The following is a 27005-nucleotide window of genomic DNA, read 5'->3' on the forward strand; positions in this document are numbered from 1 at the left end:
ACAGAGCATGAAGTGTAACATTTTTAAGTTTTTTGTTTTTAACAAGTTGTACATCAGAATGACTCGTTGGGCTGTGAGGTTAGCCAGAGGTTTGTTACTGCTTCTGTCTGTGTGCTGAAGGGTTTTAGCTTCCAGCCTTGAATTTCAAATGCAAGGAGGAAAATGTTTTCTTCAGATGTCTTCTTTAGACATGAAGCTCTGAAGTTTTTCTTTTGTTTTAAAATAGCTTTTGGTTTTGAGCTTTTCTGGCCCTGCTGGCTTTTAAGTTTTGTAAAACAGCTTTCTGTTCCTCAGGTGGTGGTGTTTGTGAGCACTTACAAAAAGTGAGTTTTATTTTTCCATAATTCTGAAACAAGAATCAGGCAAAACAATCAATTTATAATTCTGAAATATTGATGTGATGGCGTTTTGGTGGGTTTTTTGATTTTTGGTTTGCTTTTGGAGTTAGCAGTGGGAACTGGTTGGTTCTGTAGACAAAAGTGGTGTTTATGAGGCACAGAAGGGGTAAAATTCAGTTAAATCAGATGCCTGACCTGTGTGTTCAGCCTTGAGACATGCTTGGTCATAGCCCCCAGCAATGGTTAGCCTTGTCTGGGTGGTTGATTTAGTCCTGGGAGGGTGCTTGGAATGGCTATTCCACGGACACAGATGATGTCATGTGGGTTTCATTGAAGCCTGCATGGGGTGGTGATGGATTCCAGAACATCCCAGGCAGTGCTGAACCTGGCTGCTGGCCAGGCTCTTGTGCCATCATTCTCAAGTTGAGTTCTGAGCTTATTGAGGTGTGCTACTAAATTGCTTTAAACTCTGATATCCTTTAGAGCTGATTGTTTAATAACACTCCGAGAGGATGGCATTTGATTAAAGTGCTGTGGTCTCCAAAGGATTTTCTGTGGCAGTGTGAAAACCTGCCTGGAAAGAAAGGCTTTGGTCTCCAGTGCAGTGATACGTTTCATTAATCCTGCATTGTGAAATGAAATACTGTTCCCCTGAACAGAGAGAGCTTGTCTGGAGTGTTTGGAGCTGGAATGGATAAAGCACTTCTTCATTATGAAACACAAATTGCTTGTACAACTTTGCTCATCCTGAAATGAAAAAGTGAAGTGTTGAGATGCAGCTCAATGTTTTCCAGGAAGGTCCTGGAGTTGAGTGTAAAGCTTTTGATGCAGTGGAAGATGCTGTAGTGTAGAGGAGGTTTGTCTGTGCCGTGATGAGATATTTTAATGGAAATTCCTGGCCTGCTTCATGAGGAAGATGTTTCTTTGCTTCTCTGTAATGAAGAAGGGATGAGCTACATGGCACTTCTGTGTGTGTGTGAAGACAAACTCTGTGCCTTTTCTGTTGGGAAGCAAACAGATCATTGCTTCAGTTCACCACTAAGGGGTAAAGGTGATGGTGGCACTGTATGGGAAAGCATTGTTTCTTAACACTAAAAATAAGATGGTATTTGGACTACATTTTGGGACTAAACAGTTCAGTGTAAGTGTGTATGCATACAAACATCCCCAGAGGGGACAGCTCAGCTTTAGCATTTGAAATTCTAATTTTGATTGCAAAATAATGTTAATTTGCTGAGTTACATTGCCCACCTGATTCATTTGTGCCTATTATTCTTTAATACAAGCAGAGACTTTATTAATACTTAGTAAAGTAGAGTGAGCGTGCATCTGCAGCACCAGCTAGAATAATTTTGGACACTTGTTAAATGCTTGTGCTCTGTGATTGCACAGAAGGCTGTGCTTGTGTGCCTTGAGGACAGGAGGGTTTGTTGCAGGTGTGTGTTTGCTGATTGTGTCCCTGGTTATTCACCTGCTGTGCTGGGCTCTGACAGGAGCTCAGGGTACACAGAGTGCAGGAGGGGTAATGGCTTCCTAGAGCACTTCCAAAGGTTAAACTGGAAGATATTTCCTCCAGTTCAGGGTGCAGAAATTACTCATAACGTGACGTTCCTCACTGTCCCAGTTCCACTCCAAGCATTGCAGGGCTTGGGTCACTTGGGAAAACAACTTTCCCTCCAGGAAGGGTTCAGTTTTATGGATGTTTGCCTCTCTGTCGAGGAGCAGCTTTCACAGAAGGAGGACAGTATCTAGTGGATATCCAGGAATGTTCTACAAGGCCTCAAGTTCATGCCCTTGCTCTATCATCCCTTTTATGGGACTTTGTACAAAAGCACTTCTCGGGCTTTGCTTTCTAGAAAATTCCAGCAGTGGGGCTGGTCCAGGCCTGGAGCAGGGTCTGCTCCCTTTGGGTGTCCTGAGATCAGTGCAGTTGCAAGGTCAGATAATCTCTGAAGAACATTTTGTGTGTCCTGGGTGGTGTGGTTGGTGTGGCTTTTGTTTTGTTTTATTGGAAGGTCTGTTTTCCTGCTCTGTCTGTCTCTTCCTGCTTGGCTCAGTGAAGGGCTGAGCTCGGCAGTTGTGGTGTTGGCCTCTTCAAGGCTTGTTCAGCTGCTTCTCTGATGGAAGGAGACCTTCTAGGCAGTGGCTGTGGGGTTTGTGCATGTCCTGAGCTTTCCTTTCTAACACAACACTTCCTTTGAAGTTCCCCAAACACAGTGCTTTTAGCTTATCCCATGGATTACTGCCCCTGAGCAGTTTCTTGGACATGTTCTGCTGGAAAATGGTAATGAGCCTCTGGGTTGATTTTTGTCAGAATATAAATTTGACATATATTTGTTCTGCTGAAAATTCTTTTTCCTATGGAATGATAAATAAATGAGCTATTAAATATGGAGCAGGAACCAGAACACTTGAAGTTGGAAAAGTATAAAATGACATCTGTGCCAAAAGGAGCATTAGAGAATTGGAAAGCTGCTGCTTTTAGGGGATTAAGAATATGACTTTGTTCACTGGATAGATGATCTCAGGAGCCAGCAGCATGATGTGTGAAAGGGAGCAAACTTTCTAGGGTGTCTTTTGAGCAGTGGTCACCATTTTGACTTTTATTTTAATTTTTTAAATAAAGAAACTGAAGCAGAGCAGCTGTTCTCCTGCGCTGGTCTCAAGGCTGGATCGATGGCAGCACAATATTGGAGTTGTTAGTGAACAGCACAATGCCATTGATGCAGCAAGATGGAAAATGCCATGGATCTGCAGTTGGAACTCTAAAAGCAATATTAACTTTTTAATTCCTTTTTGAAATGCAAAGAGCTGCAACAGTAGGCTTCCCTTGGTGGTTTGGCAGATGGTTACAACAGTTTAGTTTCTGGCACTGCAAACCTATTTCCATACTGTTGGGGGGGCTTTCATATCTCATTTGTGAATTACTGTAATGCTTCAGCAGAGTGTGTTGTAGGTTTAAAACATCAGGCCTGTGATGCTTGGTGGTAACTCTTACCCAGTGCCTGCCAGTGATACTTTAAAAATGACCATTCTCCTGGAGCAGTGGGGATTGATCCCACTGTTGGTGATGAATGGTTCCACTTGCAGTTGGAACTACCTGCAGAACAGCTCCTGTCTAGAATGGCTCAAAGTCTGGATCTAGTTTTTCCAGATTTCATGAGAATGCAATTAATAAATTATCCTTTCTAATCTTCTTGCTTAAGCCTGAAATGCAAAAAAAAAAAACCCCTACTAAATTTAGTCAAGTCTTAGACAAGTTTTGAAACTTAGAACAGAGGGTGTGGATTATGTCTTCAACAGAAGACATTCTTCTGAAAGTGACAACTTCTGAAGCCTTCAATACATGCATGTTGTCTGCGTGAGTCAGCTGACTTGTCTTGGAGAAGAAATGATTGAAACAAGATTTTTGGGTTCATAGATTTGAATAGCAAAGCACCCAGGAATTCTCATACTTCCTTAAGACAAGAAAACACTTGCCTGGTTTGAAGTGTGGTGTCAGAGCTGAGCTCCTGGAATGTTCACCTGGGTCGTGACTCCAGGCCCTCTGAGCCTGCCTTTTCCTGGATTTGGGTGGCTGTGTACAGAATGGATATTGGCACTTGAAAAGTCGTTGTTCCCATGGATTTAGGAATTAGGAGTGAGCTGAGGGTTAAGTGGCAAAATGAAACTTTGGGCAGTGTCACTTCCCTACAGTGATTGGGGTTTTTCTGGTTTTATGGTGGAGCTGAATGCTCTAAAATAATTTGAAAACATTAGTAGAAGAAAAGAAACACAACAAAATGAACAGTTCTAACACACTGTGTGTCCCTGGTTGTCTGATTGTCAATATAAGGTAAAAAAAGAAAAAGCAATAAAGCAGAATTTACTGAGATGGTGGACTCACAACATCCATACGTGCTATAAAAGCCCAGTGGTTCACACTCAAATTGTGCTGTATTTGAGTTCTGTTAGTGTAAGATTTCACAGGAGAAGCTTTGCTAAGCTCTGAATTTAAAATGCAGTGCATAGGAATTCCTGTTCTTAAAATGGATCACCTGAGTAGACTGGAGCAGCTCTGAACTTCTGCCTGCAGTGCAGGTGATGTGTCAGAGCTTTCCATGCACTTCAGCAAAACTGGCATTACAACTGGGGTCACACTTAGGAAGTTCTGTTTATTCTTGGAGTTCACTTAAAAATTACTACAAGGACACTCTAATCCTTGGTCTTTTGCTTCATTGAAATGGTTTTGGTGTAAAGCCATCTTGTACAACTAAAATATCCCCTGTCAGGATTGATAAAGGTGCATTTTCCCCATGTAGCACACAAGAAGGATGCTCACTGGCTCAGGCTTGTCTGGCCTGATAGAGGTGTTCCTGGTTTAAAACCATGAAGAATCTGAATTCAGAAATACTTGTTGCTACATCTGTGATATCTGGCATAGCTGAAAATAAATCCCTTCCTCTTCTGCAGGTATTAAAAAATACGTTGTTGGCCTAATTATCAAGACCTCATCTGACCCAACGTGTGTAGAAGTAAGTGAGGAATTCTCAGGGGAGGATGAGGGAGGGGAGCATTATGCACAACCTGACTCCTGTCTGTTTTTTTCCAGAAAGAGAAAGTGTATATTGGGAAACTGAATATGATTCTTGTTCAGGTAAGCCAGAGTTCATAACACTTTAAACCTTGCAGTAAAGTCTGTGCCTTTGCTGTGTGTCTGACGTGGGGCTGGCTCCCTTGGCAGATCTTGAAACAGGAGTGGCCCAAGCACTGGCCCACGTTCATCAGCGACATCGTGGGGGCCAGCAGGACCAGTGAGAGCCTCTGCCAGAACAACATGGTCATCCTCAAACTGCTCAGTGAAGAAGTCTTTGATTTTTCCAGTGGCCAGATTACTCAAGTAAAAGCTAAGCATTTGAAAGACAGGCAAGTATATCTGCTTAAATCTTAATGAACAGAGTAGACTTTGTGCTTGCTGCTAAATAGTTGCTCTCACTTGGAGCCTTTGTGTGAGCACCTCCAGCTGTGTAATTCCATTTCTGAGCCCAAGAGGGTTACTGATTTTTCTTTGAAGCACTACTCCTAGGGGATGCCTAACTTCATTTTGTACACACAGGGATTTGTACCTTGCTGCAGGTAGCATCTGTTGACTGATGGTTCCTACGCTTTTAACACAGCATTCAGCATTGATTGACTATATTTCCTTATTTCCTTAGAATTTGCAGGCACAAGCTTCAAGCTACCTCAAATATGGATTAGTACCATGAAAATGGGGATAAACCAGGTGGCTTTAGAATGCCTGCATGGGCCTGGGTCTTAAGGACCTGTCCTGTGGGCATAGATATTTTGATTTATGAAATGTGGAAATTCTTAGTTTTCAATTATTATTTTTTTTACAGCATGTGCAATGAATTCTCTCAGATATTTCAGCTGTGTCAGTTTGTGATGGTAAGTCACATTTCTTTAATGATGTTTTCAGACTTCCCCCCTTTGTGCCTAACAGTGTCACAATGTCATAAACTCCAAATTGTCATTTACAGGAAAACTCCCAAAACGCTCCCTTAGTCCATGCAACTTTGGAAACTTTGCTACGATTTCTGAACTGGATTCCTCTGGGATATATATTTGAGACCAAGTTAATCAGCACACTAATATACAAGGTATTCTTGCAAAAAAAAAAAAAAAGTAGCTCTTAAATTTAAATACAAGTTGCAGAAAAGCTGTACAACACTTCTGTAATGCTCTTTATTTTTTTTTCTTCCCTCAACAGTTCTTAAATGTTCCCATGTTTCGCAATGTCTCTTTGAAGTGCCTCACAGAGATTGCAGGTGTCAGTGTAAGCCAGTATGAAGAACAGTTTGTAACACTTTTTACACTGACCATGATGCAGTTAAAACAGGTAAATGTTTATCAGAAATCTCCCTTTGAATTTCATATCACAAAATCCAGTTCTGTAGAAAGCTGTCAGGTTTATGTTCATTATAGAGCTCTTGATAGGAAAAGTATTGTTCTTTGGTGGTATCTGTGGCTTGATCAGAAGATGCCAAGTGTGTTTTTCTGAACTTGATTGCAGCTGTATTTCTGCTCTATTGATTTGATTAATTTAAGAGATATTTTGAACCCTTGGGCTGTCTCATGGGGAAATGTGAACTGTGTGTCTCAAGACCTAAACTGACCTAACTTCTGCAAGTTTCTTGTTAATTTTTGGAACAGATAGAAACATTTCCCACTAAAACCATACATCAAATTGATATGATTTGATGATTCCCCTCTGAGCTGTTCAGGTGCAGGTACATGAGTCCCTTCCTCAGTGTATTTCTATCATAAGTGGATGGGTGAAGGGATTTTTTTGTAACAGTCTTTTCCTCTCTTGGTAATGTTGGTCCATCTTGAAGGTTCTTTATAAAAAGCAAAAAACAGCGTACTTGTTAATACAAAGTAGTTGTTTTGTATAAAAAGGGAAATTCTTGATGATTTATTTTTGATAGATGCTTCCTTTAAATACCAATATCCGACTTGCATACTCCAATGGAAAAGATGATGAACAGAACTTCATTCAGAATCTCAGTTTGTTCCTCTGCACGTTCCTCAAGGAGCATGGTCTACTTATAGAGAAAAGGTTAAATCTGAGGGAAACACTAATGGAGGTAAGCAGCTTGGTTTATCTGGTTCAGAAATGTAGCAGGTGTGTTCTCATGCTCAAAGGATGTGACATTAATGGAATTTCTGGATCATTGTAATTAAAGTTGGGAAGAGGAAAAAAGAACAGTGAGAAGTACAAACCCCCTGAAAAGGTTTGTTTCCTAGTATGCTTCAGTGGCATTCTCTTTTCAGTGATCCTTTACCAGTGCAATGTCTGAAAACTTAACTCTGTCTCACCCTCTTCTTACTTGCTCCTGCATGGAAGTGTCAAATAGTGCTTCAAAGTAAATGAATATATTGTTTTTCCATGGGTTTACATGTTCTGTTTAACTCTCACATGAAGAAAGTGTGTTGCTATGACTTCATCAGTCTGTGTTGTCACTGAGCACCCAGAGCTGCTCTCTAGGGACCAGCACATGCTGTAGGACATTTCCTCCATCCTGGTGTAGCTTCCTGCCTAGTTTGCCATTCCCCAGCTGAAAAGCTTTAAATAGTCCTCAAGGATGAGACTTCCTATGTGTGTGCCAGTGGCAGAGCCCTTCCAAGTGATTGTGACAGTAAAACCACTGGGACTGTGGCAAATATTGGATATTCAGATGAGAAGGAAGGGTTGGGAAGGCTGAAGCACTGAAAGTCATGCTGTAATGGGGGTAGATTAGGGTAAACCCTAATCCCAAGATTAGAGTTTTCAGTTGTGAATGCCAATTTTGCTGGGACTGAACTGTTCTGTGGTGACTTTTTTGCTACTGCTCCACTCCGAGGGAATGGAAGCTGTTCCATATCCCCTTGAAGCACCATTTTCTGTGTGCAGAATCAAGCTCTGTGCAGGTGTGTAGGTTGTAGGCTGAGGAACTGCCCTGAGACAGGGGAGAAAATCACCACCCCAATTTTTAAACCTGGACACCAGGTATGTTGGGAGGGGAAGTGCATTTTGCAGGTTGATTAGCTGTAATCCAGTGTGTCCATCTGAATTCCAGTATCTCAATATCTTCTGGAAGTTGCCCTCTCCAAAAAAAGAAAAAAAAAGAGGCATATTATTAAAATTGGCTGCAAATATCAAATTATTGTAGCTTATTTAGAAGATGGACTCAGAGCAGCTGGTAACAGTTCCAGATAATTCCCTAATTTGCAAATAGCAAACTTTTAAAATAACTGGGAATCGGGGATCAGCTCAAGGCTCAAGTTTCTGCTTACACTGAGGCTGTGCTAGGAAGACCTCTGTAAAAAGACATTTACACAACTGGATTCTGAAGACTTTCAGGCTTGAAATGTTTAACAGAGTTCTTATGCCCACCTAAAATGGTTGCAAATTAAACTTCTGTAAGCTCTGGTGTAATAGGACCTAAGTACAGGTTTACTTTAAAAAGCTGTGTGTCATTCTAACCTGTTCATTCCTGCACCTTGGATGTAGCAGATGAAATCATTCCATGGATTCACTGGATCTCTGCAGACTAGCAGAGGAATCAGTTATTTGAAGTGAAATCGGTTATTTGAAGTGAAATCACCTAGAGAAATTGATGTGTAAAGAGCAATGTATGGCTGTCCTGAGTCCCTCTTTTGACACTGTAGGTGGAGATGCTGTATCACGTCTTTACCCTTCAAAGTGCTTAATGTTGGAATGTTTAAGCTATGAAAATATCTTCAGCTTTTATCATTTCATTCTGTTTGTTCACTAATGGGCAATTGCTTTGATATCTTTCACCAGGGACTGCATAATAAGCTTAGGCAAAAGAGGTTTGTCTGTGTAGTTTTAATTTCTCGGGTTGGTATCTGAGCTTGTCAGAATTGCATCAGTGGCTTTCCCTGCTCAGCCTGCTCTGGCTGTTCTGTCAGGAAAGAAGTTGAAAATGTTCTGGTAGATGACTTCTCTGAAGGCAAAGGAGCAGTATGCCAGGGTCAAAGGATCCAGAACAAAGCAGCAGCAATAGTCTTGAGAATAGCAATCACTGACAGCAACTGGTGAGGCTTTTTTGAGGTTCTGAAATGCCTTGCAGAGCTCCAGAGGCTGTGGGTTTGATAATTTCCAAACAGGCTGGTTTGGTGATGGCATTTCTAAGATGTCTTTAGGCTATTTCAGATTTAAAAACACAACACACACTTTGAAAATTAGAGATGAGAGTCCTTGGTTAGGAGTTGTTCTGCCAGTCCCAACTCTGACCTGTAAGTAATGTCATTGCAGTGTTGATGCCTCTTGTTCCAAACTCTCAGATTCATTTGGCCTTTGGTCAGGATTTGGATAACTGAAGCCATGTGGTCTGATCTGCAGATACACACACTAACTGGGTGTTCAAACCACTCTTTTCCAGGCTCTTCATTACATGTTGTTGGTATCAGAAGTTGAAGAAACTGAAATTTTCAAGATTTGTCTGGAATATTGGAACCATTTAGCTGCTGAGCTCTACAGAGAGAGCCCGTTCTCCACGTCGGCGTCGCCGCTGCTGTCGGGGAGCCAGCACTTCGATGTCCCTCCAAGGAGACAGCTTTATTTGCCTGTTCTGTCCAAGGTAACCCATGCTCAAGGGAGGGCACTCTGGAGATTCAGCTTCTCTTGGTGAATTAGAGATTTCATTTCGTGTAAGGAGGGACATAAGAAAATTTACCTTAGATTAATCGATAGTTGATTCAACTCTAGTTACAGAATCAGTGTGGAAATACTTTAAGATGACACCAGTATATAAGAAGATAATTAATGTGTTATTTCAGCTTTTTAAAGGTCCTTATTTTAACATAAATCTGTATTAAGTAGTTTCTGTAAACAGAAAGGCTCGGGGTGTTAGAGTTGGAGGAAAGCCCTTGTGTTTGGGAAATGTGGTTCTTTAAAGACCCCTAATATGACATAAGCATTTTGAATTTACTATTGTAGTATAAATACTACACAGGTTGGGGTTTCTTTAAGTACTCCTCTTGTTCGTTGGAGGGAGAGAAGTGAGCAAGGCTCTATCCTCACTGGAAGAAGCTGATAGCTCTGTATGGGTGGATGTACCCTGTCTGTGCTTGAGGCTGCCTGGGCAGAGGGCTCTGGAGCTGCTTGTGCAGCTGGGAGAGGGGTGGTGGTTGCAGTTTGATGGAGTTTGGACTTCCCCAGGTTCGATTGCTCATGGTGAGCCGCATGGCCAAGCCTGAAGAAGTCCTGGTGGTGGAGAATGACCAAGGGGAGGTGGTTCGGGAGTTCATGAAGGACACGGATTCCATAAACTTGTATAAAAACATGAGAGAAACCTTGGGTAAGTGAACTGGCTGCAGTTGGTGTGCTCTGGGTTTGTGCAGCTGCATCACAGTGCTGCAGGGTGTTATCTTAGCATCTCAAGTATTGTGTGGGTGAATGGTTATCAGCAAGGAGTACTACACAGGCTGCAAGGGGAGGAGGCAGTGCCTGCTCTGAAGTTTCCTGTTTGAGGCATGTAGTGTTTTATGACCCGATGAAGTAGTAATACACTACTTAATTTTGTCCTTAGGTATTGCAGTGATAATGAGTGGAGTTGTCAGATATCCAGGACATTAGACCATCAATATTAAATTTATTTTCTCAAATGCAGATGGGAACATTGAGTGTTGAGCATCAGGTTGATGCACTAGGAATGTGTGTGTTGGAAAGCTTGTGATATCCAAAGTGTATGTGGGTGTAGTGGGTATTTTTATTCTCACCTGTCTGCTGGGGATGTAGGTATAGCCAGTGTTTAATTAATTGTTTTAATACATTTGCGTCTGGAATGTGAAAACCATTTTTGTTGTGTGAAACAATTACTGTATATCCTGAGTCTAAGTTGTTTTGCCAGGTACAAGATTATTTCTATGAAAATGCAGGTCAGGTTTGTATTGCTTATGTTGGTTACCTCTAAGATTCACTTGGAGAAGAAAAAAAGGGGGAGAATGTGGTGGAAGCTGTGGTACGGTAAAAATCTATTTCTGAACCTGGCCATAAATTGCTCTTGACTTGCTGGGATTTAGAGTTTTATATTGGAGACACTAATCCTATTAGGGGCTGATGCAAGTGACTGAGTTGTGATACCTGAATCTTCCACGTAGACCTGTTCAGGAGCACCAGCTCCACTTGAGTCGTGGCTTATTGCAACCAGCAATAAAATAGAGCTGAAGAAAATGTGTGGGCTTACACACTGTATAATGTCCCCCATAGGCAGCCAATCCCATATTCCCTACAGGCCATCAGTACAGATGCCTTTTGGTAAAAATTTGCCTTGGTATCACACGAGGCATGCATTGATTTAGACTTTTCATATCACCTGTATGTGATGTTCTGCTGAGGTCCCTTAGAACTTAGACAATAAATTTCATTGAGAATTTATCTTTAAAGTAATTTGAACAAATTTCTGCCTCAATTATTACCTTGTGCTGTCATGACTTGAGGAAGGAAACAGGGCACTTTTACCTGAGAGCTTCAGTGGGTTTTTATGGAGGTGCTTATGGAGTTGAGCTCCAGGCTGCTGCTTTCAAAGGTTCCACATTGATCTCTTCCAGTTTATCTCACACATCTGGACTATGCAGACACAGAAAGAATTATGACTGAGAAGCTTCACAATCAGGTGAATGGGACAGAGTGGTCCTGGAAGAACCTGAACACGCTGTGCTGGGCCATCGGCTCCATCAGCGGCGCCATGCACGAGGAGGATGAGAAGAGGTTCCTGGTCACAGTGATCAAGGTATGCTGGGCACAGCCAACAGCCTGCTCACACTCCAGGTTGTGCTGCAGAAACCAAGCTTGCAGAAATACTGCTCTGTCAGCTCAGAAAGCTGCCCTGGTGGGGAAGAATAAATGAATGGGAAATCTTCCATCCTGAATTTAGGGGTGATGAATAAATTGGTGATGAACAATGCATTGATCCAAGGAGCCTTTTCATCAGATAAAATTTAATTTATGGTTAAATGTATTCTTTAGGGATGCAGAAGAGATGGAAAGGGATTGCTTATGAAATCCAGCAGAGTGGCAAAGTGACCCATGTCTGTAACTAGCCTAACACCTTGCTCTTTTGCTGTATCTGTATATTCATTGATCAAACTCAAAGTTTGTTTAATATGTGGGTAATATTTTTACAAGAGTAACAGACTTTAAAAAGTCATACAAAGATGCTTACAGAATATTTCCTTTTTAGTCATACAGAAGATGTAGTTTAATTTCTTCTATTTGATGTGTAGTCTGTGTTTTTATCTATCAGCTGCTCAGCCAGTATTGAGTACTGTGAGGCTTGTTGAACTCCCCCTGCAGGAATCCTCAGTTATAATTTAAAATGGAGATTCTCAAAACACAGTGATCAGGGCTTGGATGAAACTTAAATTATCACCCCAATCTTAACAGACTTGTTTGGCTTTTTATTTCTTCATTTGGATTTTGAGCTTGATTGTGGGCAACCACCTTTATAATATAGCTGCTTATGGGATGTGATGCTTGTATTGCTTTTGATGGAACTGGACAAACTTGAAGAGGAACTTAAGAATCTGTTGTGTTGTAGGATCTCCTGGGACTCTGCGAACAAAAGCGAGGGAAGGACAATAAAGCCATTATTGCATCAAATATAATGTATATAGTAGGTCAATACCCACGGTTTTTGAGAGCTCACTGGAAATTTTTGAAGACAGTAGTCAACAAACTGTTTGAATTTATGCATGGTAATTATCTGCTTTTTTTAATTTGCTGGTTTAATTATTAAAAAAAAAAAGACTATACATGGAGGGGAAAAAATACAAAGCAGTAACTGTTTTAATTTCATTTAGAAACCCACGATGGTGTCCAGGACATGGCTTGTGATACCTTCATAAAAATAGCACAGAAATGCCGCCGACACTTTGTCCAGGTCCAGGTGGGAGAGGTCATGCCATTTATTGATGAAATCCTGAACAATATTAACACAATCATCTGTGACCTTCAGCCACAACAGGTAGGTTCTGTTTGGGGTTGTGGATAATTCCTAAAGATTAATGCACAGTTCCTTCCTCTTGAAATGTGGGGGTGTTTTGCAAGGGTTCAATTATATTCTTTAGTTTTCATTAGGGACAGTGTCAGGGTATGAATGTCATGATCAAGAAGCATTGCTGAGATGTCATTTGGAATGTTTGAAGGAGAATTAAAGTGCATTTAGTTGGAATTTTGATTTCTGGAATGTCTTCAAGAAGATCCTGTGTGTAACTTGGTGATTCTCTTTGGGAAAGAGCAATATCCTACCCTAACAGTTTATACCTACAACCCTTGTATTTGGGGAAGGAGGGAGTGAGGAACAATCCAAAAAGGGAAAATGGAAAATCCAGTCCTTTCCAAAAAAGGAGCAATGTGCACCTGCACACTGAATGCACTGAAACTTCAGGCAGAGTGGATCTGGCACCTGGAAAAATATACTCCCAGGGTTGATGGGAGCCAGTGCACAGTTCAGACGTGTCTGGTAGAACTGAGTTTTTCCTCAGTCCTTTCTAACCTTGGTGTTTGTGGTGTTGCTGTTCCCCTCAGGTGCACACATTTTACGAAGCAGTTGGATACATGATTGGGGCACAGACAGACCAGACTGTGCAGGAGCATCTGATAGAAAAGTACATGTTGCTGCCCAACCAGGTGTGGGACAGCATCATTCAGCAGGCAACAAAGGTGAGCTCTTCCATTTCAGGTGTTCTGTGCTCAGGTCAAAAACCCTGCTAAATGTTTGCCCCCTCCCCTGGTTGTATTTTTCACACTGAGTGCACAGAGTTGGGCTGGACTTTATTACATGATGGCTGAGACAGAGATTGACATGACAATGGAGGTGTTGTTTTGAGAGAGGAGACTTAAATGACAAAATAAATACCTGTTTAAATTTGATTTAAAATACAATCTGTTACTGTGCAGAATTCATTTCACTAGATTTTTCTGCCTCCCCTTCGCTTGGCTTTTGGGTAACAAAAAAATGCTAAAAATACTGTTCAGTGTTCTTCCTTTCTGCTCCCACCATTCTCTTAAAGAGAATCTTTTCTTACTTTATCTTCTGTTTCTTTCAGTCTTCTGAAAATACTTTTATCTCTGCACATTCAAGAATAACAGTCTTGCACTTCACAAGAGACAATCCATTTGCAGTTAATCTAATTAAGGGCCTGAACCTTAAGCAAGCTTGAGTTACTTTTCCTACCCTGAGTTCTCCCAAGAACATACTGCATTTCCATTGGACCCCTTCTATCTGTTTTCAACTTCTTAATCTCCTTAGTTTTTCTTCTTTCTCTAACTAGAGTGATGCTTGTAGCACTGCAGCAAAATAATTCTGCAGAAAAGCAGAATGAAATGAAGTTTTATCCTGACTCTGTTGGAGGTAATGGCAAATGCCATGAGATAAACTGCAGGATCTCTGTAAAAAGTCCATGAATTTGAGGGATCTGTTCTTTAAGGCAATGTATAAAATAAATTGTTTAAAATTAGGCTTTTATATTGGAAGCCAAAGGGTGGTTGTGTTTGCTAATGAAGATGAACTCTTAATTTTTTTCACAGAATGTTGATATTCTAAAGGATCCTGAAACAGTTAAGCAGCTTGGTAGCATTCTGAAAACCAATGTACGAGCATGTAAAGCAGTTGGCCACCCCTTTGTGATTCAGCTTGGAAGAATTTATTTAGATATGCTGAATGTGTACAAGTGCCTAAGTGAAAATATTTCTGCAGCTATTCAGGCTAATGGTAAGAAATGCCATGTTCTCCCTGAAAATGGGGTTTAGCAGTGTCTGCTGTTGGGTTCCAGAGTACATCCCAGTTAAATTAATTTTACCCTCTGGGAGAGTGGGGAAGGACTGAAAGTGCTCACTTAAATCTTTGCTTGTTGTATTCAAATAAAGAACTCCCAGCTTTAGAGGGAGGAAGAAACATCTATAGATGATCAAGTTTAGGAGAATGCAGAATAGCAGGGCTGCTCCCTTAGAATTGAAAAGCATCTTGCTGAGATGCAGTGTAGGTAGCCTGTGTTCTTTACGCTTGCTCTGATTTGAGTATTAAGAGAGACTGTCTGTAAAGAGGATCTTGTTCATTGCTTCAGAAAATGTCAGTAAGGTTTGGGATGAGGGTGTGCTGCTCCAAGGCTGTCTTGCAGAAATGTAATGAGTGAAGATGCCTGAAAGCCCTGGTAAAGCAGGCTTGCAATCACAGGAGGAATTCTCAATTACCTCCCTCGTTTTTAGCAGCTAACTTAGGGCCTGTGGCATCTCAGCAGAATGTGCTTCTGTAGTAGCCCATTACAGGATGAAATGAGTCAGTTGCTGAATTCTGTGCTGTGCCCAGTTTTGTGGCCAGTGCACAGGGCGTACCTGGACACTGGAATGTTCAGTGCAGCTTGGGAACTGCACAGCTGCTTTACCTTGAGGTGGCTTCTCAGAATTCAGAGTAGAACTGGCAGAGAAATCAATAACTTCTCATTCAGCTGATCTAATGGCCAGAATTCATCATTGCCAGACACAGTGAAGTTGAGGAAGCAGTTGCTGGGGCTGGTGAGCTCCTGGAGCAGCAACTGCTGTGATTGCAGTTGCCTCGGAGAATGTTTGTACAACTGGCAAAGACTAAAGACAAAGGAAGTCTTTAATAGTCTTTGTCATTCAGATATAACAATCAAGTATTCTTTATGTTGTTAATATCAAGTTAATTTGGTGAGAGGTTTTTTTGGTGCCTTTTGTTCTGGTTTTTTTTTTTGGTTGGTTGGTTGGGTTTGTTTGTTTTGGGATTTTTTGTTGTTGTTGTTTGTTTGATTTGGGTTTTTTTGGCACCTCACACAATTAACTGAAGCTTTAAAATTTTCCAGGTGAAATGGTAACAAAGCAGCCCTTGATTAGAAGTATGAGGACTGTAAAAAGGGAAACTTTAAAGTTAATTTCTGGCTGGGTGAGCAGGTCCAATGATCCGCAGATGGTAAGTGGATGCATTTTATGGAAATAACTCCTAAGACAGAATTGGGAAGGACTCTGAGTTCAGTTGTTGGTCACAGGAACTTGCTTCAGGAGGTAAAATATAATGGAGGAAGTGGAATTAGAAGAGGTAAGCCTAAGCAATGCTTGAGATACTTCAGTTAATTTTAGCTGGGAGTAATCATAAAGGGAAACAAGGAGATTTAAGATGGAGACAGAGGATGGAAACTTCAACTTCCTGAGGAAAAGTGTCACCTGTAACTGAAGGAGGAACTAACTTGGCTGCTAATTGTGCTGGAGACTGTGCCCAGTAGGTGCTCTGCTATAACCTGGCTTACTCTTCCACCCAGGTAGCTGAGAACTTTGTTCCTCCGTTGTTGGATGCCGTTCTCATCGACTACCAGCGGAACGTGCCGGCGGCGCGCGAGCCCGAGGTGCTCAGCACCATGGCCATCATTGTCAACAAGCTGGGGGGACACATCACTGCTGAAATACCTCAGATCTTCGATGCTGTCTTTGAGTGCACATTAAACATGATCAACAAGGTATTCATGTTTGAAACCTGGGATGAGGCATCTCCCTCTGAACGTCACTGCAGCGTGTGGGATCTTGGGATTTATGGGTTTTTTCCAGTCACAGGGCGCGTTTGTAGCACGTGACAACATTTCTGCTCAGAGGAATGTAATTGTTTTATAGTTGAGCTGTCTAGTTAGGTATCTTAAATTGCTTTAAATTTCTTTGGTTAGCTCTTGATTTAAGCCATTAGTCATTTTTCTGGGGCCTTGGAGTGCTGCACTTCTGCAGGCAGAAGTCAAATGTCAGTGGAGGACGAACTGCTAAAATTGATAAATATTTCAAGTGTAAGAACAGCACTACTGCTCAGTGCAGTATTTCCTCACTAAGTGTGCTGTAGTACTGCCTTGCTCTGTTTAATGGAAGTTGCTGTCATGGAACTTAAGGAGACTTGGCTTTTTTCCCCTTTCTCTTCTAGGACTTTGAAGAATATCCTGAACATAGAACAAACTTCTTCTTGCTACTTCAAGCTGTAAATTCTCACTGCTTCCCAGCCTTCCTGGCCATTCCACCTGCACAGTTCAAACTTGTCCTGGATTCTATTATTTGGGCTTTCAAACACACAATGAGAAACGTTGCAGATACAGGTAAATGAAGTGTTTAATACACTAGAGATTTTCTGATAGAATGCTGTTCTTACTCTTCCTTTAATCAAGCTTAGCATATTGTTCACATGATTCTGCATTTGCACAAGGATAGAATTCCTCTGTCTCAGCTCCAAGGTGTCAGCCAGGGATCCATGGGTGGGCTGAGATGTTTGGTTGTTGATTCATTCCTGTAGCTGGAAGAGAGCACTGTTACAGTTTCTTCTTGCTTTCTTACCCACCTGAGCATTGGCACTCTTCTGAGATGGCTGAACATTTTAAGCAGCAGCTTAAAATGGTGCCACAAAAAATTGCAGAACCAGTGATTCTTTTAGGCATTTGGGGATGGGGAGAAAGGATGTTTTTCAGTAGAATTTCACCAAGTAAAGTAATTGAAGTTTCCATTTTAATCTAAACATTGAGACATCTTTCCCTATTTAAATAGCCAACATTTGTCTGGGTAGAGGGTTTTTGTGCTTCAAGAAGTGTGATTGGCTCTTTATGCTAATGATGTGCTAATGATAGTATAATTAAGTTGAAAGGGGCGTGGCATGTCTGGGAGGCAGTGCTTTCTAGTGCCACCTTGGACAGTGCCTCACAAACCCATCATGTGTGCCACGCTGGGCATCCTGCTGCCCATCAGGATTTCTTGGGCTATTCCTGTTGTTTGGAAAGGCCAAAATCTCCCAGCTGTTAGAATATTGTTCTCCTGGTCACTTTTTCAATGCCTGTTGTGCAGGACTGCAGATCCTTTACACCCTGCTGCAGAACGTGGCGCAGGAGGAGACGGCTGCCCAGAGCTTCTATCAGACCTATTTCTGTGACATCCTCCAGCACATCTTCTCCGTGGTCACAGACACCTCCCACACTGCAGGTGAGCAGGGCCTCCGCTTCAAAGCACCCCTGAACAGCACAATAATGGCTTACATCCTGTTCTGAATAACAACTGCTTCTGAATAACAGCTGCCTGTGTGTGCCTTTGATCTGCAGGTTTGACAATGCATGCGTCAATCCTTGCCTACATGTTCAACTTGGTAGAAGAGGGAAAGATAAGTACTCCTTTAAACCCTGGCAACCCAGTGAACAACCAAATGTTTATTCAGGAGTATGTGGCTAATCTCCTCAAATCTGCATTTCCTCACCTGCAAGAGTAAGTCTGCCATGATTCATTCATGCTTCTCTGGTGGGTTTTTATTTCTTGGGATTCTAACTGATGTGTTTGCTGTTAGTGCCCAGGTTAAGCTGTTCGTAACAGGACTCTTCAGTTTAAACCAGGATATTCCTGCCTTCAAGGAACACCTAAGGGATTTTCTGGTCCAAATCAAGGTGTGTTGGGCATGCTTTTCTCAAGAAATTAAAAGTAATTTTCAGTAGGATGTTGTTGGAAAGCTTTAGACAGTGTGAAGTCAGTGCTTGTTTGAGAAATAGAAGTTATTTTGCATCTTTTAAAAATGCAGTGAGAACTGTGTCCAATGGCTTGTGTGAATGAGTAGTGTTCATGGAACCTGTTTCACTGGGATTTCACTTCACAAATTGGGTTTGAACATGATTGCTTGTGTTATGGATTATGCACACAATCCTTATGTCTTAGAACAACTGCAAAGCTAAATCTAATGGGAAATAAGTTTTTAGTTTTAAGTTTTAATCTCATGGGAAATCTGATTTTTAAACAGATTTTTTTCATTTTGCTTGGAATTGGGACCAGTTTTGAAATTCACTGCACTAATGCTATGCCTTTATTTTTTTCTAAGGATGCTGAAATGATAAGATTGCAGAAAATAGTTTGTTAATTAGTTTTGAGATTGCGATTGTCAGGTATTTCAGAATCGTAATGATTCTGCTTTAGTGGGGATAGACTCCAACTGCTGGGTTTGGCATCCCATTCTGTAACACACAGCAAACATCTTTAAATATTGCTTTATATTGGTTGTGACCTTAGGAACAGAAAGCAAGTAGCCTGTCAGGGAACAGGAAGGGAAGATGTTTCCTGTATAATTTTGGAAGCTATTACTCTGCCTTAAGCACTTGACAGCAAACTGATTTTTTTTGTGTGAATTATCCCAGGAATTTGCAGGTGAAGACACATCAGACTTGTTCTTGGAGGAGAGAGAAACAGCCCTTCGGCAGGCTCAAGAGGAGAAGCATAAACTTCAGATGTCTGTACCTGGCATCCTTAATCCACATGAAATTCCCGAGGAGATGTGCGATTAAACAAAAATAAAACAAGTTTTGCGGTTTTCTTTCTGTACAGCTACTTTGTTGTGATAGAAGAAAACAGCACTTGGATATTTGTTGACCAAAATGATGCCAATTTGTAAATTAAAATGTCACCTAGTGGCCCTTTTTCTTATGTGTTTTTTGTATAAGAAATTTTCTGTGAAATATCCTTCCATTGTTTAAGCTTTTGTTTGGTCATCTTTATTTAGATTTGCATGAAGTTGAAAATTAAGGCATTTTCAAAGTAATTACTTCATGCCCATTTTGTGGCTAAGGGGAAAATAGGCAAAGCGTAACTTGTAAAAGACTATATTGCAAAATAATACAATTTCCTGTCAGAGTATCGATTTTTAATTTGGAGTCATTTTCTTTCTAGTCTGTCCTGCAGTCTAGGAGAAAAGGTAAAGAGTAAAGCAGACAGAATTAATTGTTAAGCAGAGGATTCTAGTGCTGCGTTTGTTCTGATCAGTTAGCAGCTTTCTGGACTGAGTGGTAAGGCTATAGGCTACGTGTATTTGCAAGTTGTATGGCAAGTTTGCAGCAAGATCATGTGCATATCATCCCATTGTAAAGCAACTTCTAAAGAGTATGGGAACACAGTACAGTTAGTTATTTTTACACAGTTCTTTTGTTTTTGTGTGTGTGCTGTCGCGTTGTCGACAACAGCTTTTTGTTTTCCTCAATGAGGAGTGTTGCTCATTTGTGAGCCTTCATTAACTCGAAGTGAAATGGTTAAAATATTTATCCTGTTAGAATAGGCTGCATCTTTTTAACAACTCATAAAATAAAAAAAAAAAACTGGCTTTTGAGATGACTTATACTAATTTACATTGTTTACCATGCTGTAGTGCTTAAAGAACACTACTTAAGAGCAAAATAAACTTGGTTTACATTTATTTTTCTTTCTTTGGCTTATTCTTTTATTGGATGAAAATGCTGTGATCATATTTAAGATTTGTATTTGAAGGCGTAGGAAAAGCTCCTTGAGGTCTAGATAACTGTTGCTTCTGGCTTGCCTCATCTCAAGGACTTTGGTTGTGCTTGAAGTTACCACGAACTAAGTTGGGTTCCATTTGGAAGTACAGTAGCTGTTCTGACTTACCTCCGTGGATAACTATTCCATACCACGTTACTATAAAATGCCAGGAATGAGGTACTCTTGCTCTTTCTCTCTCTGGACTCTTTGCAATTTATTTCAAAGAGGTATTGCACTGTATCTTGACTAAACAGTTAATAATAGTCCATGTTAATAACATGTGTAGACAAGATCTACGGTTATTTTTCTACCTAAAGTTTTGTAGTTAAATGATTTTCACAGATATATGAAGCAGTATGAACACTAAGGTTGTGTACAGTCTTGGCTTCCCCCTCTCTGTCGTGTCTTGTCTCTGTTCTCTAGCAGTCTGTGTCGAGCTCTCCCCAGGTTTCTCCATGGATTTGGCCTCCAGGCTGTTGTGGGATGAGGTGTAGCCATTGTCAGAGCTGTCCCAGGGGCCAGGCAGGCTGGGGCTGTGGTGTGCCCCTCGGGGGGCTGTACTTGTTGGCTTTGTGCTGTGTGTTCCTTTGGAGTAGAAGTGCATGAGTTAGTGGTGTTCCTGTAGGATGTAGCTGTGCCTGGGATGTTTCCAGGCCAGGCTCTGGCCCCTCTGTGTTTGGGAGCATCTCCTGTTCCTTCTTGCGCTCGGCCCTGGGGAAGCTCAGCTGCTCCCACGGGCAGGGCCTTGGGCAGTGGCACTGCTTGGAGACCTCCTGAGACCCCCATGGCTGGGACTGCCTACAGCCTCCCAAAATACTGCCACAGTTCCAGAACCCATTTCTTACTCTCCTTAGAGCTCCCAGTTCCAGCTTTTTCCGTCTTCCCATCAGCCTGGAGCCTCCTGCTCCACCCTCAAGGCAATATTGCCTTTATTGGGCACGTTAAAGTGCAGCAGTCGAGGTCCTGTTGAGGGACATGAAATGGTTCGTGAGCAGCAGCAGAGCTCCAGCTCAGCAGAAGCTGTGCAGAGCAGTAAGAGAAGGTGATTAAAATGGAAATGAACCCTAGCAATGGCGGGATGGCAGATCACATCCCATGAGTCACAGAGCTGAAGGCTGAGTTGGTTCTGACTCTGCACTCGGAACAGCTCTGAACAGAAATACACACGTGTGTTTGTGCTCTGAACAGAAATACACACGTGTGTTTGTGCTCTGAACAGAAATATACACGTGTGTGTTTGTGCTCTGAACAGAAATACACACACGTGTGTGTGCTCTGAACAGAAATACACGTGTGTGTTTGTGCTCCTTCCTTCAAGGCTGGAGTTAGGCTGAAGCTCACGGTCTGGTTGTTCACTGAAATTTTAAATGTGACCTAAACTCGCAAACAACAAACCCAAAATGTATTTTTTATGTTGATTCAAAGAAGAGTTGTTTGGTTATTTTGATACCTTAAGAGTTCTCTAGTAACAACATTCTAATCTTAGATTTTGCTTCCCTTTTAGATCTAAAAATTTAACTGTGGTCTTGTCTTGTTCTCTTAAGATAATTGGTGCCTTTCCCTGATCTCTGCAGCTGCTATAAAAATGCAGCTTCTGTGGAGTTCTGGATACCATTAAAGATTTGACTGGTGTGTGTGCATATTTCTAGTGCAGTTATCCTGAATGTGAAAAAAAAAATAAAATAAAAGACCATGTACATCTAAGAAAGTTCTAGTTCTAATGCACACTCTGTAAATCAAAATATATGGATAAAAAGCATGAACCATCATATAAACATCTCCATAACTTGTAATTATATGTAAACCAATGTTTTGTGCATATTTCTATACAGATTTTACTAAAAAAACCACGAGAAACAAACCAGTTCTGTGTACTCCAGGTACATTGATAAATACAAATATTTCAGGGTGTTTTCTGTGTTTACATGGATTGATTGTCAGCTGATGAAGACACCCCAAGTACTTTGTTTCAGGCTGCCATGATGTGTTTGCTACTGTAACTGAAGCAGATTATCTTCCAAAGCATTTTAGGGTAGTTGGTTTTGGTTTTTTTAAACTAGAATAATTTGGTGTGTGTTAATCTGATTGGTTTAAGTGAACTATTTTCCAATAAAGCTAATATTTATGCAAAAAAAAGCTTTAGAAATGCTCATCTCTCTAGGAAGCTTTTAAGAATTACCGCTGATAGTTTTTAGCACTGGAAAGGCAATAAAACTTCAGCTTAAAGGGGAAAAAAAAAAGAGGAAAAGATGCTGAAAATGATGCATTAAACTGCCTGAGGTGAGGGACCAGCCTGTCCCAGAGTCCATTTATCACTGGGAAAATAATAATTACTGACCCCAGACTCCAGGGGTGCTGGAAGATGTGGCTCAACTTCCTTCTCCCCTTGCTAGGTTTGTCTTCAGGTGTTCTGGAGCAAAACTGGAGACAGCTCTTTAAAAACCATCAGTAAAAGAATAATCCTGTCCACCTGCCCATCAGGAATGCTCCTCTGCACTTCAGTCCTTGAGACTGAATTTATTTTTAGGCTTTCAGCTTCAGGACATCCCCACCTCATTGTCCAAGGCTGTCCCGGGCAGCAGGGTTCCCTTGGGAAAAGGCTTGGCCATTCCCATTGGGGGAATCATTTTTGGGGTCATTATCCCATGTACAATGCACCTCAAGTCACAAAAGTCACACATTTTACACCTACAAACCTGTGAGCACTTTTCTTTGTGTTTTAAGTCTTGACAGGGAAAGATGGGATTGAGGATGAAAGATGGGATTGTGGAGGTTAAGAGTATGGAAGAATACAAAACACTCCGATTTCATTTTTATTTGCTCCTTGTAAGTAGAAGTCACCCAGCACTTTTCCTTGGGTAATCTCTTCCAGTCTCAGATCAATATGGGGTGCCTGTTTTTTGGTTGTGAACAACACCCTTAAAACCTTAAATCCTTTTCAATAGTCTCAGCTTTTCCTGAGCCTTGAAGTCTGTAGTCTTTTGTGGATCTTGTGATTTCAGCAAAGATTATCAACAAGAACGGGCCAATTTAACAACTGGAGTGGGGAGGGGAGATAAAACTTTCCCTCATGTGTTGGGAGCAGGCTCCAGCCCCCTTCCTACCCCACTGCTGGTTATTTTAACAGGGACACTGCTAACCAGACAGGAAAAGCTCTCCAAAGGAGCACTGCAAATGTGTGTCACCACTAAAAGGTTCAAAAGAGGCTCAAATGTACAACAGGAGCTGCCTGGAACACTGTGGTAGTGGTTCAGTTTTTGGTGGCAGCCTCTCATGCTCAGCAATGCCTTGTCTGTACTTACATGATATTGTGGCCAAATTTTGAGTATTCTGTATTATCTGGGGTAAATCAATTTGGATTTGTCTTCTCAGGGTGCTGTGACACCAAAGCCTAGTTAGACATGGACCCTGTTAGAAAGCTCAGAATGCTGAAAGAGCAGTGAAAGTCAAGTGCTGAAAGTTAAATGTGGGTAAACTTAAAACTGACTCTCTTGCTCGTGGCTTCCAGCAGCATTCCAGACACGAGGTCAGGGATTTAACTGGACTCCAGTTAAACTGCTAGCTCAGTGTTGGTATGTGAATTTTGAAAATTCATGTTCTTGCTCTTAATCCAGCCCCAAACTTGGATTAAGAATTACTTGGATGACTTTTGCCCAAGTCTTGCCTTTACCTAAGGTACTCCTCCAGAAGAACTGTGCTGGCACTTTACCAGAGCAGATGTTCCCAGATGAGGAGCACTGCAGCCAGGGGAAGGGAAAGGGCCTCCTGGGGATGAAACAGCCTTGCTGGGATGGCACGCAGAGAATAAAGGTTCAGAGGAAAAACAAAGCAGCAAGAGCAGGAGGCTGATGATCTCTGTAAGCAGGCCACTGACAGGTCTTGTCTTCAGCTTGGAAGCTAACATTTAATTTCATTTAAAAGAATTCAATTTAGTCTCTAGTTAAAAAAAAAAAAAATAAAAGGAAACCAGTGCAGTAAAAGGAATCAGGCTTTCAATATTGTGTTCTGCTCAAAAGCAGGAGTGACTCAAGGTCAGCCATGCTCTGTGCTGTACTCCTTGAGCCTGGCACGTGACTCCAGGCTCCAGAAGGTCCCTTCTGCTGACTCTGGTGTTTGTGTGGGGCTGCCCTCAGATCAGACAGCTGATTGCTCAGGAAAACCATCTCTGAAGATGTTCTGGCAGTTTGAGTCTGCTGGAAAAGGTACTGCAGGGCCTGCTTGAGGAAGGAAGAGCAGAGAGGAAAGTGCAAATTCAAATGAGATGATGCAGACTGTAGAGTGAGGTGTTCTACAGTAACTGAAATCCTCTTGGACACACAGAAGGTAAGGCAGCACAACATCAAGTGAAAACTCACACATAAATCCCCTGATCTACCTTTTGATGGACCTGAAGCTTTGAAATCGGTGCTGTAGAAGAGAAAGGTGTCACTACATTAATTCAGGCAGGAGCAGAACACAATTGCAGCGTTCCGGACTCTCTTTATTCTTCCATTATGCATTCTCAGGCTAGCTGGAAGAGATGAAGCAACCAAAAAAGGCTTGACAGGGTCCAGTACATCTGTGTCACTTTAATAATTAAACCAGTTAGCTATTAAATAGTTGTTATTACTATGGAGGTTTAGTGATGTAACCATCAGTTTCACAGCCAACTAGCTCGTGCTGGTCAGATTTCTATCAACAGAAAATACATAATTTAGAAGACACTGACAGGAATTAAAACATCTATAAATTAAATCTAAGCAGAAAGATCACTAAAAATTTTCAGGGAAGATTTTAAGTTTTTATTCACAGTCCTCAACCTCTCTCTTGCATTACTGCCCCTGGTTATTCCCATTGAAATACATCTGCACTAACATGTTATGTGAATTAAAGTGACAGACAAGGAATCTGTGTCTCCTGTAGGCTCTCAGGTTAATTTTCTGTATTAGTTTAAAATAGTAAAAGGAAATTTCAGCAGGGAATATTTAGGAATAGCTATCTTTGTTGATAACCTTAGCATGGAAACTATTTCAAAACCAAGCAGTAACAAGAACTCTGGGTGAAACATCATTCTAGTATATTCCCGACTTGCACTGTAGTTGTTCCCTACCTGTTGGTTACAGTGAATTGCCTCTTACTTTCGAACATCAGTGGGATTTTTAATCTTAGTTTAACAAAGTGACGCCTTGAGGATTGTTTGGAGCTGAGCATTCTGTGGCCTGCAGTAGGAGGTTACACACACAACCACCACGCTGTTACCAGCCCGGATAAATATGCACATGGAATTAAAAAACTACAGAACTGCATCTCCACCATGCCAGCAGAGACAGCCACTGAGGAAATCAAAACAACTTTTGTTTTTTTCCCCCCTCCTCCTCATTTGGTGATTCTATTTGACTTTCTGCTAAACTATATGGCATCTGCATTGCGGCTATTAATAGATTTGGGTTTTTAATCCCGCGTACAGGTCGGTACGCTGGCAGCATTCAGAGTAACACGGCCTGGCCGCTGGGTGGTACTGCAGAAATAAAAACAGCGCTTCCTGCTCGGGAAGTGCCTGCTGAGGGGAGAAAAACCAGCCGAGATCCATCATGTGATCCCTATTCCACTTACATGTACCTGGGAGAGGGAGCAGCATTCAGAGATGGCCAAAAAAAAGAAAAAAGGGTTGGGCTTTTTTTTTTAATGGAAAACAGATGCTTGCCTGAAAATTTGTCATCCACGGGTTTGAAACCTGGTTCAAAACGCACCCGAGGCAGAGGGAACTAACTGGTAGTTGTAACAGCATAAATTATGTATCCTCAATTAAAGTTTTTCGTTCATTTCCACCGTGTCTTTTATTTAGAAAAGGCTATTTCCAGCCAGTGACAGATGCCATTACTGATTGTACAGAATAAATCACGGTGCAAGAAGGGGAGGGGGGGGCAAACAAAAAAAAAACCAACCAAAAAACCCCCCAACAAACCAGGGCAGAAAACTATGAGGTAAAAATAAATGAGTTATTAGTAGAAAACGCTACCGTAGCGCTCCAAACGCCCATTCCCGGGGTCCGGGTCGGCGGCGCCCACAGGTGCCCCCGCTCCCCTCAGCCGCGCTGGGCGGGAAGGAGATGGCGGCGGCTCTTCCGTCCCGCGCCCCGACGGCGGAAAACGCCAAGAAACAACCCCAAAGACCTGGAAATGCGCCTGGAAGCTGGGAGCTTCCTCGCCACGGAGCTCGGCTTAGCGTGCTAAGCGCTCTCTTCAGGCGGGAGGTCCCCGAGGCAGCCCGGCGAGCGCGGCTCCAGGCACCGAGGGAAGGGGCGGGCAGGAGAAGCCGCTCCCCCGGCGCTGTCAGAGCGGCGGCGTGCGCGCGTTCCTGGCGGAGATTCCCGGCGGCGGGAGGCGGGAAGAGGGCAGGGAGAGGGCAGGGAGAGGCGCTTCCCGCCCTTCCCCGGGCGCGCGCCCAACCGCCACCGCCGCCATTTTACCCTCCCGCCCCCTTGCCTCCTCCTCCCCGCTCGCCATCCCGCCGCTCGGAACCGCGGTGGGAAGGCGGGGCGAGAGGGAAAAGGGAGGAGGAGGGACTCGGCCACCTTCGCCTCCTCCTGCCTGGTCGGAAACTGCCGAGCGGCGCCCGAGCGCCCTGTCCCCCCCTTCGCTCCCGTCGCCTCCTCCTCCTCCTTCCCCCTCAGCAAAATGGCGGCGCGTGGAGTCCCTGGGAGCCAGTGAGTGACTCGGCTTCTCCTCCTCCTCCTCCTCCTCCTCCCCGCCGCTGCCGCCGCCGCCGCCACAGGCTCATTTGCATTGATCAGCCGCCCCGGATCCCAGACCGGCCCCTGCCTCTCCCCCCCCCCCTCCCCTTCTCTTCCCATTCCTTCCCGCCCC

General features: G+C 42.4%; 1 protein-coding gene across 2 annotated transcripts in view; it reads left to right on the forward strand.

The window, feature by feature from the left end:
- XPO1 (exportin 1) overlaps nt 1-20081 on the forward strand; it is a 33992-nt gene extending 13911 nt beyond the window's left edge. For both annotated transcript variants that reach the window (XM_030945015.1, XM_030945016.1), the window contains exons 5-25: nt 4791-4852; nt 4930-4974; nt 5062-5243; nt 5717-5765; nt 5858-5977; nt 6088-6216; nt 6806-6964; nt 9266-9463; nt 10045-10183; nt 11436-11617; nt 12425-12581; nt 12687-12850; nt 13414-13548; nt 14416-14599; nt 15708-15814; nt 16161-16355; nt 16802-16970; nt 17707-17841; nt 17958-18117; nt 18197-18293; nt 19032-20081. In XM_030945015.1, coding sequence (XP_030800875.1) covers nt 4791-4852; nt 4930-4974; nt 5062-5243; nt 5717-5765; nt 5858-5977; nt 6088-6216; nt 6806-6964; nt 9266-9463; nt 10045-10183; nt 11436-11617; nt 12425-12581; nt 12687-12850; nt 13414-13548; nt 14416-14599; nt 15708-15814; nt 16161-16355; nt 16802-16970; nt 17707-17841; nt 17958-18117; nt 18197-18293; nt 19032-19178 — 2915 coding nt within the window. In that variant the 3' untranslated portion in view covers nt 19179-20081. The remainder of the gene's footprint in view (nt 1-4790; nt 4853-4929; nt 4975-5061; nt 5244-5716; nt 5766-5857; nt 5978-6087; nt 6217-6805; nt 6965-9265; nt 9464-10044; nt 10184-11435; nt 11618-12424; nt 12582-12686; nt 12851-13413; nt 13549-14415; nt 14600-15707; nt 15815-16160; nt 16356-16801; nt 16971-17706; nt 17842-17957; nt 18118-18196; nt 18294-19031) is intronic.
- Nucleotides 20082-27005: the final 6924 nt, after the last annotated feature.

This window comes from Camarhynchus parvulus, chromosome 3 (assembly GCF_901933205.1).
Source record: "Camarhynchus parvulus chromosome 3, STF_HiC, whole genome shotgun sequence".
NCBI lineage: Eukaryota > Metazoa > Chordata > Aves > Passeriformes > Thraupidae > Camarhynchus > Camarhynchus parvulus.